Source organism: Rhodamnia argentea, chromosome 2 (assembly GCF_020921035.1).
Source record: "Rhodamnia argentea isolate NSW1041297 chromosome 2, ASM2092103v1, whole genome shotgun sequence".
Taxonomy (NCBI): Eukaryota; Viridiplantae; Streptophyta; class Magnoliopsida; order Myrtales; family Myrtaceae; genus Rhodamnia; species Rhodamnia argentea.
Genome location: NC_063151.1, coordinates 27,230,263 through 27,248,700, shown reverse-complemented (window position 1 = coordinate 27,248,700; position 18,438 = coordinate 27,230,263). Strand labels below are relative to the sequence as shown.

The following is an 18,438-nucleotide window of genomic DNA, read 5'->3' as shown; positions in this document are numbered from 1 at the left end:
CTAGACGAGACGCATCATCGATCGGGCCGAAGGGTTGCATTAGCATAATGGGTGGTTGATGAGCATAGAATATTTTCTCCTCTTGATTTATTTTTTTATTTTATTTTATTTTATTTTATTTTTGGGGTCAAGCTCTTGAAGCTCTATTAAGGACTTTTTGATACTCATTCACAGACAAGAACCCGAAGGAAAGACAAAGAGCTATTCGTACACTATTCATACAGTCGGGTCAATATGTGCGCAGTCAACTCCTAGAGCTTTTTTCAAGATCAAGCCAGCCAACGTCGTCCTCGAATAAAGATGCCACGCACTGCAAATCTGGCTCGCTCAGAATCGTCCCTTCAGGATTAATGAATGCTAGGGTTTCTTCAGAGTTCGGCTGGGGCCGCGACGACGACGGCCACTCTCTCTTGTGGCTATCATCTAATCCTCCGTTAACGAAACCCGGCTGCTGAGTATTGGTGGCGAGTTCAGACTCCAAGAAAGCTTCCAGGAAGTTCGCGTCCAGCTCGAAATCCGCCATGAAGTTGCATGAAACATTTGGATTTCCAGCTGATGACTGAACCGCTGTAACTCGATCTCCATGGCGGTCGGAGCTTCGATCTTTGTCGTCCACCATGTCAGGTGCTTGTGCTTCTCCATCTTGACAGGATTCGGGAGACAGAAGCGCTTCCGGCCATCTCGTTGCCTTGGCGCCAGAAGCACACGGCTCTGCGGGCACGAGAGTGTCGTCCATGGTCGGTTTTTCGAGGGCTGACTTGGGGCTTCCTTGGGATGAAGGCAGCGACGGCCGAGCGGAGACGAAGCCCGAGTGGCTCGACCCGGACTGGAGCCTCTTTACGATGGTGGTGTTCCAGTAATTCTTTATCTCGTTGTCCGTCCGTCCTGGAAGCCTCCCCGCGATCAATGACCATCTGCGATGATTCGAAAACAGACAACCCTAATTCTTCGTTTCCTTATTGATGCGCGTATTGCTAACATTTGTGTCTTTTTCCATAGAGAGACAGAGAGAAGGAAGAAGCACCTGTTTCCCAGGAGATTGTGAAGCCGGACGATGAGCTCTTCTTCGTCAAGAGTGATGCTCCCTCTCTTTATGTCGGGCCTCAGATAGTTCAGCCACCTCAGCCTGCAACTCTTCCCACATCTCCTCAGACCTGCATGATGAGGCCGCCGCCCCCCAAAAAAATCATTAACCATCAGTCTTGCGAAACAAAGTTTGAATTCTGAGCGTGTGAGATGAGCGAAGATGACCTGACCTGCTTTCTTGGGAAGGTCTCCCCAGTTGCCTTCGCCGTTCAGTTTGATGTAATCAGTGAGAATCTTGTCCTCCATCGCTGTCCATGCTCCTCTGTTCACTCCTTCCTTCGCACAGCACGGTCTCCTTCCCATTCTCTCTCTCTCTCTCTCGTTCGTGGGAGGGATCCACGAAATGGGTTGTGGGAGAGAAAAACTCTCGGACCTGTGTCTTATGAATCTCGTGTGTTTGTTAGCATATATATGATGTGAATTTTTTATTTTATGATTTTTCTGCGGACTACAGCGGCACAGCCCTTCCGTCAAAGCACGTTTTCAAGCTACGTAAGTACGTATTACTCCGAAAATCAACAAAAATAAATAAAAATAAATGATTGGTTCTTTTGACATGACGTAGCACTTGCGAGTGGGGGGCACCATCTTTCCTGTCTAACAGTTCCTTGTCCCGACAAAAAACCATGTTTTTTTGGAAGGACGACAGGAAATATGCTGATGCTACCCGCGCCGGGACTGACAAAAATATCCTTCGTGTTATTACTATTGTCGATTAGAAATAAATACATACTTCATAATCATATATAGCCATACTAACCATGGAATTATTATAGGTAAACAGAGCATCAATTTATAGTTGACTTTTTAGGTGTAAGAACCTGCTTTTATTTGTAAAGCAAAAAATACTTGATTTCCTTGCATTCATGGCCTTATTTAAAGTTCTAGATCCCGTCTCCGGTCACCAATCTAAGCTTTGGCTCCCGTCTTATATCAAGTCCATCATATAGGTAGGGTACTTCATAAATTTGAGAGTACCTACCTAAGATGGACTGTCCTAAAGATTAAAATCTATGAATTCATGTCAATCATGGATATTAATTAGCTATCAGGAGTAATACCTTTGGGGCTCAACACATTTTATTAGTGCCTATCTTTTAACTTCCTAACATAAATAAAAAGCTTCTAGTTAGTTATTCTATATATAGAACACAGTGTCGAATTTCGAGTTGAGGCGCATTCTTATTACAATGGATGGTTCCAAGGCCTTTGAATTGAGGACCTAAGAATATTAAGTTTAAAGGTAAATATAGTTAGCACTTTATGTTGCCCTAAATAAAAATAGCGAGTTCATATCGCTTAAACGGTTTTTTTGTGCATGTAGTCGTTGTTAACATTTTCGAAATCATAATACAATGACGTGGATATAATTTATTTACAGAATTAAAGAAATTTTTTACACTCGTATACTATAAAGTTCAACTTTTTTAGCAACAAAAAACAAAACTAGGGAAAAAAGAGAGAGAAATAAAGGATATAAAGGGAGAAGAAAGCACATAATGGAGTAGGTTAGCCCAATTCCACTCTCTCCTATTCTATCCTCTCCCCAACAAGGTTCGTAAAACCCTCATTTCATCTTATTGTGGAAAAATAAATAAAAGAACCTAAGTCAAAACATATGGCAAAAATTTTCGCCGTGACGGTGGTGATCGCGAGGGCTATGATGTTGCGAAAGATAATGACATGCTTGATAGGCCGTCCCTCCGTGGAATTGACAATTTTACATCGCGGGGTTAAGAGTTGACTGTGTGTGCGCACATAAGCGGGATGAAGATTCGACTTTGCGCGTAGTTAAAAGTCTATTTACGAGATGATTAGGTTTGAACGGTACCAATGCCTCAATCTTTCACTTCATCCGCGGGAATTATTTTACCGGCATAAAAAATTTTGGGTTACCGAGACTAACGATTAACTAAAAGCTCAATAAAATCTATAAAAATAAAAAATTGCATATTTCAACTGCCTTTCTTGTTCGTGCATGGTTGCTTTCTGATCTGCCCCAGCAGCTAACTTTCTCGTGCGCTCTTGAAAGTTGGTTGACAATAGACGCCTCGTCGAGAGGAGAGACGGCGCTCCAAAACAAACGGGAGTTGATCCTCAGCACACAAACCAAGTGGTCCAGCCATCCGGAGCCGTCCATGGACTAATCAGGCGACCTTAGCCTAAGCTAGTGTATACGCGGTCGGTGGGATTTGAACGAGTGACTTTTAGTTCGTGAATTGGAAAATCCTCAACGGGGGAACTACTGCAGTAATCTCGGGTTTCTTTATGTTCTTTTAACACGAAACTACGTCAATTCCTAACCGATGATGGTAAGTAGTTATCCTTTTCGATTCAGATACGGTACTCTCTTGTGTGTTTGAACTTCCCACTCATATAATCGATCTTACTTACCAAGCCTGCCCATCTTATAATAAACCCTATCGGGTGCACGCCAGCGAGACAATTTACGTGTATATATGAGAACTAGTCCAATTGAAAACTCATACATTCCACGGTACTTGGGAAAAATGACCATATAAATAGCATACGACCACTATATTTGGACGTATTTGAAAACCTAAAAATCTCTATCCTCGTACTATGTTTCAATGGCGGTAATTACAAGGCCACCCACCAAGAGCCCTCGCGTCAAGCCCTTTGGTACTCTCCATAACTCGGCCTAAGTTACTTTGAAGTTCAATTGACTTGATGATTAAGCTAAGAACCACTAGACAATTAAGCTAGGCTGCGTATGGTAATGTTTTGTTCCTAGGAACATTTTGGAACAAACATTTTTTTTATGTTTCTATTCTCGGCTACGATTTTCGGGAACGGAAAATCGTTTGACAAGTACAAAAAAAAAAAACACTTTTTTTACAAAAGGAAAGATCTGCAACCGATGGCCGCAGCTGGCGGCGGGCGCGGCCGGCGATCAGCAGGCACCAGCAGCGGCCGCTTTCACTCCTCGCCGACGATGGTGGGCGGCGGTGGCTTGCATGGGGCTCACCCTCGAGTTTTTTTTTCTAAAAAGTGTTCCAAAATCCAGAAATGATTTTTTTTTTGTTTCTTTTTTTGGCTTTAAAAGTGTTCCTCGAAACACTTTTGGAACATTTTTCAACCATAGCCGTTTACGCTCCGAAAGTGGTCCGAGAACACTTTCGGAATAGAAACATTTTTCAGGGAGTGTTACCATACGGACCCTTAAGCTCTAACCCTTGACAAACGCCTCTCTCATTGCTCGCTTAGTGTCGTTTGGCCTATGTTCACTTGCTACTCAGAATTACTTTGCTCCGGAAGCGCACAAGCCCACACCCGAAAGATGTGTTGATGTGAGATAGCAAGGCGATCGGAAATTCACGAACCGAACGGGGCAAGATAGCGCGCGTTCGACTCATGAACGAACGACTTAATCAACGTGGATCGTCTGTTTTTGATCAAGTCGATAACCGTAAAATCCTATGTATCATCTCATAACATGCGCCATCCGATTGGAAAATACACGCACATTAAGCAAAGTAGGCATCTGGACTTGGCCCACGAAGTAGGGTCGGGACATAATTGCACAAGCACGGGAAAAAAAAAATGAAGTTGTTTCGACCATTAATTCAAAGAAGGAAGATCTCTTCCTATGTAACTGGCCTTTTTCAGGGACTGCTTGTTTTGCCATTTTAGAGAATTTTTCACCGATGGCATCCATGATAAGTGACAACGCATGTGATGTCTAGCCTCACACGTTGGTGTTTTGCCGGTCGGAATCTGCGTCTCTTGATCTCCAAACGTACACAATAGCCAACAATGCTTGGCATTTGGTTCGTGAAAATCAAAAGTAGAAAATAGATAGAAAAGGAGAAATGATCTGTCCATAATTCACTGTAAAATTAAGCCAATTTTGAGAAAATAAATAAATAATAAGTAACAAATAATTAGAAATTATTTTGAGATCCACACTTTTAAGAATTTGTGACCCTCACAACATACTAATAGTCTTACAATCACCCAACGATTATTATGTTAGCAAAACCATAGAAAAATAGAAATGATTGGCATCGAATGAGACGGAATATTAGTTCTTATATGTACACATCTGCGTGTAGAATAGATCATTGCATTCCTAAATATCCTTGATTAAGAACATGCATGATTAGTCTCAAGCTGTAAGAAGTATATCAAACTTGATCGTACGTGGCTTTTCTTTCATCCGTGGAAAGCTGTTGACACCGAAAATCGACCCCGGACTTCAGAAAGCAGCAAGGCCCATAGAACATCACGGGCTAGTAGAACTAGTACATATAAAACGCATCAGCGACCAAATACATATACGAGCAGAAGAAACAGTAGTGACACCACAAGATTGGTACGCGACACTGAGATACAAGCATAGTAGATAAGTCGAAGAATCAACCGTTCAATAGATAAGACGAGAGCAGTAACCGAAGCATATTCAAGAACTGAGGGATAGAATATGTGGAAATAACTAGGGGTGTCAAAACTGCACCACAAACCGAACCAAAAATTGAATTGAACTGAACCGAACTGAAATTTCACATATTTTCAGTTCAGTTTAGTTTTTGGTTTAGATAGCAGAAAAAACCAAAAAAAAATTTCCAGTTCAGATATTTTCAATTCGGGTACAGTTCGATTCAATTAGTGAACGTGGATCCATGAAAAGCCCAAAACGACGATAGCAGCCCAAAAGTAAAATGACGATGGCTTCTGAAAAATCAATTTAGGTCTCTTGTCTCTCGTCTCTCGTCCGGTCGTCAAGTAACTTTAGGGCAATTTGAACTTCTGTATAATTTTTCTGCTCTGGCATTCAGGCGTTACATTCATATCTCCAATTTGGTTTTTCTATGAAGAAATTCAATCGGTCAAATTGTTGGTTCATATACAAGGGAGATCGAGTACCTTATTAAATAAAATATTTTTTGTATAATTGAATTCTCATGCAAGTCAGGTTCCATTTAGGAACCACGCTCCCGAAGCCCCTTGTGAAATTTAGGTGTTTGATGGAATTTTTAGAAACCATCTTCATGAAAAGTGAAGAGCAAAAATACAAATAAATAAAAAATAAATAAAAAACAGAACCGAAAACCGAACTGAATTGAACCGAACCAAACCGAGTTTTTCAATTCGGTTCGGTTCAATTTGGACGGAATTCGGTTCGGTTCGTGCATATTCCTTAATGGTTCGATTCGGTTCAATTATTCAAATAACTAAACCGAACTGAACCATTGACACCCCTAGAAATAACCACTATGTTATCTTTTGTACTCGACCATAAGTAGAAGAAAAGAGTCTTTATCTACATTCAATAGCACTTATCAATTTTCATTGTAATTTAAGTTATTTGTTCTTTATTTCGTTCCGGTTACCTTTATCATTCAGTTTATTTGTTATTCACATAGTTACTTTCTGTTCGGAAACACCACAAGAACCTGATTAAAAATCAAAGCCGGTGACCCAAACCTTCGAAGAAAGATCTTTTGTTCACGGACCATTTCCAGCGAAACAAAAGCAAAACCGGTCATTCTTTGAAGGAGACAACTGAGTTATTTCAAATCACAATCAGGTCGTGGTCCTAATGAATATGATGTACCCCTGTTGATTAAAGTGGTACGACTCATTTACTTGTTTCTTGTTTCTGATTATCAAATCACTTTGTTAATGCATGTACTCCAAATTGCCGCGTGGTCCCGACTTCGCGGCATCGAAATGATAACATATTTTTATTATGTCCCAAAAGCAAGTCATTAGCTTAGTTTCTATAAAGTAATCCCTATATGTCAATTATTGGAAAGGGAGATAGGCATACGCGAAGAAGTAGCCAACACGAGGCAATTCCGGCAACAAATTTTGGTGTGCGTTGGCATACAACATCATTGAATAGGGGGAAAATTATCAAAAATGTCCAAAATCTATTGTAATTATGTCAATTCAATCTTAAATCTTCTTTTTTTTGCCAATTCAATCATAAAATTTTTGCAATTGTGCCAATGGCTGGCGTTGACGTGGACACCGGCTAGCCAACGATCCAATATTTTAATAATTTTTGTAAATTTTTATGATTTTTTTCCTTTTTACATTTTTTTTCTTTTTTTGTTTTCCTCCCCTCCCCTTCGTCTTCCCCTTCCCCATTTTACCTCCAGCCGATCGCGTAGCCGGCAACCGGCTAGAGGACGATTGGCGAGGTCGAGCCTCGTCATGGCCGGGCAAAGGCTGACCTCACCCGCCAAGATTTGGCGAGGTCAAGCCTCACCGAGGCCGGGTGAGATCGAGCCTCGCCCGACCATGGCGAGGCCGGCGAGAGCCTCACCGAGGTCCGGCGAACACACAACCATGCGTGATGTGGATCGGCGCGATAGCCCTCGACACATAGAACAACGGCAAGGGAGCGACGGGGGCTGCGACGAGGAGGTGTGGGGGTGAGGTGAAGGTGAAGGTGAAGACGATAGGTTGTGGTTGTAGATGGTGGCGTGGTGGGTGGCCTTTTGGTTCGGTTCTTCTTCTTCAGTGAACTGGTGTAGAAGCAGAAGAACAGTGAACTGGTGTAAAAGCATAAGGGAAGTTGAATTAGCGGGGAGGGGAAGGGAAGAAAAAATAATAAAATAAGCAATAGGTTTATGACTTTTTTGGTAATTTTCCGATTGAATAGGTGATTCAAATAATTTAACAAGGCTAAGGAGAAAAAAAAAATGTGGTGTGAGCAAGTTATATTGCGATTGGCGATGCTTGATTCTGCTCGATTGATTCTTACGAAATCAAAATAACGACAGGTAATCTCCAATTTTCAATATCCATGTAACTTTCCATCTGTCTAGCCTAGAAAGACGAGCAGAACGTTTATGTTCCATTCAGAGCTCCTCTCAGCCCGATCTTATCACATCCGAAGTGAAAAACGCCCGAAGTTGCTGCCGGGTTTGGCCTCTCGTGATCTCGCATTCGTGGAACATCTGTCCGGACCATTAAGTGCTTACGAAAAAGAGAGGTGACAACGAGGGAGAGATGAGCTTTGATTTGAAAGGGAACCTCATGGAAAAACAGGGGAGCTTCAAGAAGCCCAACCAACTTTCTAGGGGGAAAAGCGTTCGTTTGGGTCCAAAAAGAGTCAGCAGATGACCCATAACCCTATGCTCCTCAGAACATCTGCGGCAATGTGCACGTGACAGGAAGTTGACATCTATCGAATGTTAGGGAGAGGACAGTTTGTGTCTTTCTTTTGTTACTCTTACCTTGGTGTGTTCACGCGACAGCCTAAGTGGTGATTCTCCATCGTTTACGGATAGGAAGTACGACATATTTGTCTCTCGGATCCTTCTCTCGTGCCAACGAAAGCGCACGACGCTGTAGAAAAATCTCATCCCAGAAAGGAAAACGGCACGGTCATTCTCATTTTGTGTTACGATACACCGGGCGACATCATAGTCATCAAGAGGAGACATGATCAAAGCAAGATTCTCTCCGTTCTTTTCCAAAATCACGAGTCACGTTCGCTTCAGAATGGAACAAATGGATCCTCGTAAAGTCGACTTAGGTTTGGTAGTTGGACGTATAACTAACTTGTTAGGTGGAGCTGCCCTAGCATGATTCCCTAGTGTGTCTGCCTAATTTGCGGAGAGAGAGGGAACATTCTCAAGTCCTAAAAAAACAGGGGATTAGTTAGTTGGCATCAGAATAGGTTGTTATGCCCTAACATCAGTAGTTGGAACCACAAGGTTAGTCTTTCCTTCCCTTTTGTTTCTCTTGACCATCGAGTGGGATTCGCTCCTATGTAACAAGTAGTTTTGTTCGTTGGTTAATTGGTCACATTTTTTTTTTCATGAAATGGGTTGAATTGGTATTAGTCTGGATACAACAAAAGAATTCTATTCAATCGAATAAGTAACTTGTGTCAGAATTGAGAAATTCTATGGCTCAAATCTTTAGTATACATCACAAGTTCAAGCATTTACAAATCAAGAGGGATGAGCTCAATGAGATTATTATACCCTTAATTAAATTCTCTCTCCCTCTCTATTTCTCTCCAAATTTGCTATGTTTGTTTGGCCAGAAAGTCAAATGTAAGTTTCACATGAAAGGGAACAATTATACGTACCTTGCACGTCAAGAATAGGTCAATTAAGTTGTTCATTAGAAAATCTAAATATTAAATCACGCCTTTGTCGAACGACTTGAGCTTTACAAAATTGGAAAAATGATCCAAAAAGTCTTAAACTCGTTGCACTTTTATCAATTTAGCCATAAATATTTTCACGTATTGTTAATTGAGTTCATTTGGCTAATTTTGGTTGAAAATCACCGATGTGGATGCTAACCATTTTATGTGGCACGACCAGCGCTGACGTTGGCAATCTTTAATTAAAATAAATATATTTGTGAATCATTTATTTATTTAATGTTCTTTGGTTTTTTTTTCTTAATGTGGCTAGTGAGGGTAGTTGGGCCATTGCCGGCCACATTAAGAAAAAAAAAATAATGAGGAAAAAAATGATAAAAAATAAATAACACCGGCTGTGCCGCGTATGATGATTGATGTCTATGTTAGCGACTTTCGGTCAAAATTGCTGGATGTTCTCAATTGGCAAAACATGAAAATTTTTAGACTGAATTTGGTAAAATTGTAAGATTTAGGGCTAAATTGGTAAAAGTACAATATATTTAGGGCTTTTGGACAAATTTTCCCACAAAATCTTACACTATATTAGAATAGGTGGTTTTGAGTACAATTTTCCTAGGCTCTTTATTTGTTTCCCTTGTTATATATTTCCATGCTAAGTCTTAAGTAAAAAATCCACTCTACTCGTAATGAGAGGTGTCAAACGGATGGATAGGGTCGGGTTTGAGCCGAGTCGAATATGGTATGACCCATATTAATCCATTTTCATACGATACGAATTTAACAAACCATAGTTGACATATATTGTTCAAACACTTCAATATTTAATCATATTTAGGAAAATTCGTTTCTTATAATTTTTTAAAAAATATATATTCCTAAAATATTATGGATAATTTTTATAGTTCGAGGCTCGCCGAATTATAAGTGGGTCATAAATAGATTTTCTGAGTATTCTAAAATATTCAAATTTTTCAATAATTCAAATAATTCAATATTTTAATTTTACATTAGTTTTTTTTCCTATTCTTGTCTTCATATTTATGACTTCTTTAAGATAGTTATCTTAGTTAACCCATTTATGACCTATTTAAAATCTATTTAAGACCCACTAAGTTTCTAAGTAACCATTTATGACCCACTTAAGCACCTAAGCCAACTCAATTTTGACCCACGAAATTCTACATTGTTAATCAATTCATGGTAAATTGCGTAGTCCATGGCTCAAAGCGAAGACCTTCGACAGCGTTTGTTCTCCCAGTCCTCCGACACACGGGGAGGTACAAAGCATATATTTTAAGCATGCATGTTAGCCCAAGGAACGAGGCAAAGGGGAGGGTGAACGATGAAGAGCAACCTAGGCCCATCCAAATCAAGATAAATGGGCCTCTGGAGAATGAAGGCGCCGAGATGAGATATTCAATCATCTTTCATGTGGTTAAGACTTTCTATTGCCTTCCCCCTCAATTTCGTTCTCGTTCGATATAAAGTGCTGGAGACATCTCAACACACACAAATATTGATACGTACATCTTGTCCAAAGTCTTCTAAAAAATAGTTCAAAGAAGAATGTTAGCTCAGAAGGAACACTAAATTTATGCTTAACATACGCAAGTCGCATGAAAGAGCCCTAACCGTACTAGAGGTTTCCCGGCCGGATGATGCATATAATGTTAAAAAGAGTTTTTTTTTTGTTTTATCAACGAGGATGAAGGAAAATGAGGAGTAGGAGTAGGAGCTAATTCGGACAAAATTGAATGATTTCGAGATCGAGAATGAGACGAAGGAGAACAATTAGGCAATTCACTTTGAGTAAAGGAAAGTCTAGACAAAACGAAAAAATTTCAAAAAATTATTGAAATACTAATAAAAAAAAAAGTCCACATTAGCGTCGGCAAGCCAAAATTTACTCAAAAGACTGAATTGGCAAAAACAAAAAAATATATATTTAAGACTGAATAGGCACAAATTATAATAAGTTTAGGACTTTTTTTATAATTTTCCCATCCAACACAAGATAGTATATTGGTAACATCTTGCTATAAAAATCTTTAGGTACTCCTACATCCAGTAGGCCGTGTTATCATATAAGTTTCATGTGATTTTGTAACACTGGTTTGGCTGTAGATTATCATCTTCAGCATTTAGTTTCATCTTCCAAATATTAGATATTCCGAGATCAATCTCTCTCCATCGGTAGATCGAGATCGAGATCAAGAGAAATGTCCACAAATGTTGACCATCCATGAAGTCGGGAAAAGTACCAAAAAAGTTTTAAACCTATTATATTAGTACCAATTCAATCCTAAAGCCTTCAATTGGACCAATTTAATCCTAAACCTTTTGGCATTGGTACCAATTCAGTCCATCCGGCTAATTTTGACGGGAAATCGCTGATATGGATGCCGACGATGCCACATAGGATGGCTAGTGCTGACGTGGAAATTTTTTAATAATATATTTTAAAAAAATTTATTTTGTAATTATTTTTCTTTTCTTCTAAAACTTGACTTAGCCCACGAAACCCTCAGAAAGGAATCTGGTTCAGCTTCTGCTGATTCTTCAAACTTTGAATCAAAAACACAAGGCAAATCACTGTGGATGAATGGATTCATATGCAGGTGAACTCGTATCCAAGCCTCCCAGCCTCAGCTTCAAGGACGCGAGCGAGCGCAAGCCTTCTGCTGGTCCGGCTTGTCCTCCTCGGAGGCGGAGATCCGCGACGCCTTCGACCGGTACGACCGAGACAAGGACGGCCTGATCTCCGCAGAGGACCTGCTCCTGGTGCTCAATGAATGCCCAGTGCTCCCGCCAGGATGGCAATGGGAACATCAACTTCGAAGAGTTCAAGAGGATGATGACGGATTCGGCTCCTGGTAACGGTGGATCTGTGGCCTGAAATCGATGATTTGAGGATTGCGTTTTCCCACCGTGGAAATTTGTGAAAAAAATAATAAAAAAAAACTCGTATGCATATGAATCCATTCATCCACAGTGATTTGCCTAGATCTATTCGACTTAGTGATTTCGATTTCAAGTTTGAAGAATCAGCAGAAGCTAAACCAGATTGGTTTATGAGGGTTTCGTGGGCTAAGTCAAGTTTTAGAAAAAAAGAAAAATAAGAAAAGGTAATCAAAAAATAAAATATTATTAAAAAATATTCACGTCAACTTCGATTATTCTACGTGGCACCGTCGGCGTCCACATCAGCGATTTCCTACTAAAATTGATTGGATGGACTAAATTGGTATCAATATCAAAAGGTTTAGAATTAAATTGGCCCGATTAAAAAATTTAGAATTGAATTGATATCAATGTAATAAGTTTATAATGTTTTTTTTTTATACTTTTCCATGAAGCCAAGATAAGAGATAGGACAATGGATGCTGTCTCTCAACCATCAATGAATTCCGAAAACGACATCTTGTGCAGCGTGGGGAAGTCACTCTCTCTGACGCACCCCCAAAGAAGAGGAGCAGGCAAAGGTGATCCCTCGCTCACGCCCTCCCACGATGCAGACCAAGGTGACCATCGATCGAAGTGATTGCCTTCGTAGACAGACACTACGAAAGGATCGCGATCTCAATAATTGCCTCCGAGTTGGCGGGGAGGAACATTGGTTTACTCATGGAATCGGTACGAAAACCCTCCTAAGTTTTGCTAAATTTCTGTGCTTTCTACACGTACAGCTCACAAATCGGGTGGTATTGTTTTACATATTCATTTTCCGAACAAATGGATCGGATACGAGGAATAGAACCGAAAGTTGCTGATACGGTGTTTTGGATTACCAAATTGGGTCGAATTGTTTCACAAAAAGAGAGAGAGGGAAAGAAAAAAAGAACGCGGTCGAACTCCACCGGTCATGAGGGTCAATAATGAAGATGAACACCACAAATTTTTAGGATGTATCTATTTAACCGAAAATTTCAAGGTGAAGGAAAATATTCTTCATGAGAATCATTTTTCAAGGGTTGTAGTTAATTTTTATTTATTTGGTGGTTCGGGAAAAGTGATTTCTCCCTTGTCGGAAGTTATTTTCCTCCAATCTAACCGCGTTATTATTAATAAATGGAATACGCTTTCTGTAGATCGATTAGTCTTCCGTCGTTCAAATACTAAAAAATCAAAAATTAATTTTTTGAAATTAACCTTTTTTTTTCAAACGTACGGACTTTTAGAAGGCAAAACAACACAAATAGTCCCCGAACTTTGACCCAACGTGCAATATAGTCTTTAAACTTTTAATTTGACCAATATTATCCCCGAACATTAACCCGGTGTGTAATGTGATCTATGAACTTTTAATTTAACTAATATGATCTTTGAAATTTTAGAATGTGTTCAACTTAATCCCCGAACTTGAACTTGTTCAAAGAGTTTAGTAGGAAGACTAAGTTGAATATATTCCAAGAGTTCAAGGAACGAAATTCAAAGATCATATTTGTTAAATTAAAATTTTATAAATTATATTATTCGTTAGATCAAAATTTAAAGACTATTTATGTCGTTATCTCAATTTAGAGTTAACGTGTTAAACGTGGCCATCTCTCTCAAACGCGGGCGTGACTGGACCATCAAAGTGGGCCCTCCGACGTGATCGATGATAAGAAGTACGAGGCCCATCATTAAAAACCATGGACCAAGCCGCTTGAATGATTAGGGCTACACTGACAGTTATACCCCTCCCAATATGAACCCCGTGCGCTTTTGTTTTCCTCCTGTCTTGTCCGAGACGAGAAAGTCATGGGAATGACCTGGCAAATGGTGACATGTAGGGACAACGTTCTTCCCGATGCCCGAGGCGATCAAATACGTCACGTGACCTTTTTCTCAACTCAACCCCCCACAAAAAAACACGAAGAGGAAATTTGGACCGCAGAATTACATGCATGCAGCTAGACGTGGCCGGTCATGTAGAACCGGCGATTTTGGTTTCTTAAAAAAGGTGAAACCGTAGATTTCGGGCCGGTTCCGGTTCTTAGGCCTAATGACTCTTTCCATTTCAGGGGTGGTTAAAAAAATTTCGAAAATCAAACAAATGTCCTCAAAACGTGTTCAATAAAATTACGTGACAATCGGGGCAAAGACCAATTAAATAAGCAACAAGCGCAATCAACTTCTTGAAATCACAAAATTGCAAACGTAGGCAGCTCAACTTTTATCCATGCATCCAAACTTCTCGTAAACATAAAAGAAAAGGAAACGAAACTTAAGCTCCGTTTGTTCGCAAGCGAATGGTTTAAGAAATATTTTTTTAAAAATATTTATACATATCGCCTAAAATAAATAGTCAATAAAAAATATTTTCGTGAACTTGACAGTTTATGAGCTTGTAGGATATCTCGTGAACCACCCAAGTAGTCGGATATTTGTGCTCTTGTGTTTCAAGATTATCAAAACTCTGGAGATGTGAATGGCCACCTATTGTTGCTTGCTCCTTAGGACATGGAAATCCAAAACTCCATAGTTAATGTTTCTAAAAGATTATATTAAAACTCCATTTATTTTTAGAAAAATGAGTAATTCGAAAAATATTTTTTCTAACAATAATTGCATGTATTGCTTGAAATAATTAGTCAATGACAAATATTTTCATTTCCAACTGAAAGAATTGGTGATGATCTTTACTTTATTTCTTACGAGTATTTAAAGTACAATATAGCTAATGGTTTGTGGAAAGACATTAGCTAGAATAATTGTAATACAATAACTTTCCTAATGTCACGATCCAATCCCCGGGCACGCAACAACTCTACCAACACGTCTCGGGTAATTAAGGATGACGTCCCAAGCACGTCATTGACCCATTCATTTTATCTTTTTATTTAGCACAAGCGAAACGTGCTACTACCCCAGACAATATTTAAACGACAATAACGATAAACTAGCAGGTAGTCAAATCAATCAATATCAACAAAAGATCACTTTTATTTATTTATTTCGTTAACCCCGGGAAATACATATATACACACAAGCCCTACCTTAGGGCCACATCCTACGACCACACAAAAGATACGAGTCCAAGGTCGGGGTTAACACTACTCCCTACTACTTCAAAAAGAGACCATCGTCCACATCATTTACTCGGATTCAGGATACCGTAACTCCAAAACTAAAGACTTGAAAAATGGTTAACAACAACAGATGAGATATAAAATCTCTGTGAGTTAACGCCTAAGTCTAATTAGGGCGCCGATTCACTTAGGACGGCCTAAACATGCAAGATAAGTGTCGATAACAAATCAATAGCATGCGATTATAACCACGCTTTAACTATCACGGGGTAGGCACATCTCAACATTCAATCATCAATCACATGCAATTTTACCCCCCTTGATCCACACATTATGTAATAGTTATCATGGCAATCAATAGCACATAACTAAGGTATACAACCAGAATACTCATCACAACTCTCAAGCATAATGCATCACATGTGTTCCGGTTATTAATAATCGATCCCGGTTATAGCAAAACCATGCTTTTCTAGCAGGACCGGGCATCATTCCATTCCTGCGGCAATGGCGACCGATAAGCCATGTGATTCCGAACTCCCGCTGGCATGGACACATCAGACATTCCTATAAGGAGCGCCGATCCACAACTTGCCGCGATTGACATCCGACCCGTCGTGTTATTTTGAACTCCTACTGGCACGGATTGTCGTGTAACCAATAAGTCGTGTGGTTCCGAACTCTCGCCGAGATCGACATATCCGACTTTCAATAAGCCGTGTGATGCCGAACTCCCGCCGGCACGAACATATCATGCATCCAATCATGTCACCACACGATTACACAAGACAATCGTGCCAATTCATATCTTCGCATTTAGTCCAATGCACACGGTCGTGCTCAAAACTAGGCTCAAGGCCATTTTCATGCTAAAAAATGAAATAGGGTATTTACACACGGTCACATGAATACGCATTATCCACCATACATTGTATTTATATACGGGTGATTAATCTTCTTATCCATACATCTATACACAATTAAAGTATATAGTAATCATCAAATAATCACCCAATAATAATTAATTAATTATTCGGACTATAGTCAATTAAAATAATTTTAATTAATTAATCCAATCGTAATTAATTAATCTGATTGCATTTATTTAGTCCACAATAATTAATTAACTCGACCTCGGTTAATTAACCGGACTCCGATTAATTAGCACATTAATATTCGATCAACTCGACTTGAGCTAAATAAACCGACCACGATTAATTAAAGTAACTAGAGTTAAATAGACTAACCATGGTTAGTCTTAAAGTAACTACGATTAACGAAAAGTAACTACAGTTAACTAAAAGTAACTACGGTTAACGAAAAGTAACTACAGTTAATCAAAAGAAACTACGGTTACTTTAACTAACCAAAGTTAACTTAAACTAATCGTAGTCAACTAACTTAAACTAACCATAGTCACTAATCTAACCCAACAACGGTTAATTAAATAAACCGTCATTAAACTAATATAACCCACAATTAACACTAATTAAACTAACCATAAGTGTAATTAAAATCTAATAAGAGATTATGGGTTAACTCACAGATTCAACGGCCGGCGACGACAACTACTCGAGCGCGACCACGAGGGCGACTCGTGGGCATGGCGGCGATCCACGAACGTGGGCGACGAAAGGCACGGACTCGCAAGACGGCGAGTTCGGGTTGGGCTCTCGCGACTCGGCTACGGACCGGCGGTGGATTGCAGGTCCACGGGCATAGGTCGGGCAAGCTCGAGCGACGCAGGGGCGACCGACGGCCATGAAACTCAGCGTAGCGGCAATGGGGCTTAGGGGCAGCAACTAAGGAGGAGACTGGAAGGATGGTGAGGAAAAAAATGAAGGAGAGGGAGGAAATTTGGGGGTAGGGGGGGCTTCGGTTGAGAGAGAGAGAGAGATTTGACTTGCAATAAATGAGGGGGGGCCATGGTCAAATCACACTATTCACCAATTCGTCCTATAAGCATAATATTTAGGGGCAAAATAGTAAGTTGGCTCAAGGGGTTAAATTAATCTACTGGTACTAATAATTGAGGGCAATTTGGTATTTTCACAACTAAAGTTCGGTCAAGGGCTAGGTTTGGACGCAAAGGGTCTCGATACTACGACTTGACAACTCGACTACCCAGGCTTGATTTTCTCTGCCCGACTTCTCAGAACAATCCAATTATTGTCTCTTAATTCCTAAAAAATCCAATTTTATTTATCAAGCTGGAATTTATTATTAAAATTCATCGAATTCAATTTTCTTACGGACGTCGAAATTCCAGGACGTCACACTCGAGCTAGAGCTTTTATACATGGAAAGATGAAATCATGTATACAAAAGAAAGATAAAATGGCATTGTCAACTTTGGAAACTTTCGCTACACTTGTCAAGAGTATAAGAATTGCTTGAATAGTCTTGATCCGATTAAGAGCAATTTTTGGAATTGCTTTGAGAGATGCTTTCTCCAATACGCCCTCCCAAGAGAGGCCTTCCATCGTGAATGCCGATCTTGGACTGTAAATGAAGAAACCCTTGTCCCGCAAGAGGCTTTATTAGTGCATTCGCGAGTTGATCATGAGTAGACACGTGACGCACCCGTAATTGACCATTGTTAATCATGTCGCGAGCAAAGTGGCAACTAATAGCAATGTGTTTCATCTTGGAGTGAAAAACAGGATTAACGCACATATACGTAGCGCCAATATTATCGCAATAGATGCTAGGTGTGGTTTTAGAAGATACTACAAGTTCATACGGGAAAGATTGAATCCATGTGAGCTCATAAGCTGTTGCAGCAACAACACGATACTCGTCTTAGGTTGTTGCTTTCGATAGCACCATGATATAGGATTCTAACCAATATAAACCATATATGCGATTGTAGACTCATGATCATTGTGATTACTCGCTCAAGCAACATCAGAGAATGCATGAAGCGATGGAGAGGGTCTACTTTGCAAGTGTAGGCCAAGATTGATAGTCCCTTGCAAATAACGTAAAACACGTTTAACATCACTCTGATGTAACTAAACCGAGAGAATTTGTTGATGATAAGAGCAATAGTATGCCTTGTAAATGTAAGATATTAAAGAACACCAACGATCTTCCTATATCTAGTTGCATCTGTATGAGGTGAACCATCAATAAGAGTGAGAGAGCTCCTGGTAGTCATTAGGGCGGTAATCTCTATGGTTCATAACATGGTGCCATGTGAGAAGGCATTGTTAACATCTAATTGTAGAAGGGGCCAAA

The 18,438-nt window shown here is 39.8% G+C and overlaps 1 protein-coding gene across 1 annotated transcript; it reads right to left on the bottom strand.

Moving 5' to 3' along the window:
- Nucleotides 1–184: 184 nt before the first annotated feature.
- LOC115737514 (transcription factor MYB1-like) lies at nt 185–1,479 on the bottom strand. Its single transcript, XM_030669671.2, has 3 exons — nt 1,257–1,479; nt 1,025–1,154; nt 185–914 (listed from the first exon to the last, which is right to left on the bottom strand). Exons 1-3 carry the CDS (start codon nt 1,387–1,389, stop codon nt 245–247), a joined length of 933 nt encoding a protein of 310 aa, XP_030525531.1. The 5' UTR covers nt 1,390–1,479; the 3' UTR covers nt 185–244.
- Nucleotides 1,480–18,438: the final 16,959 nt, after the last annotated feature.

What these genes read in the sequence shown, in the direction of transcription:
- LOC115737514 (XM_030669671.2), bottom strand. Translation starts at nt 1,389, where the DNA reads ATGGGAAGGAGACCGTGCTGTGCGAAGGAAGGAGTGAACAGAGGAGCA. An exon ending in AGACCTTCCCAAGAAAGCAG is followed by an intron (nt 1,155 to 1,256) that starts GTCAGGTCATCT and finishes CTCATCATGCAG; the next exon opens with GTCTGAGGAGATGTGGGAAG. An exon ending in CACAATCTCCTGGGAAACAG is followed by an intron (nt 915 to 1,024) that starts GTGCTTCTTCCT and finishes GAATCATCGCAG; the next exon opens with ATGGTCATTGATCGCGGGGA.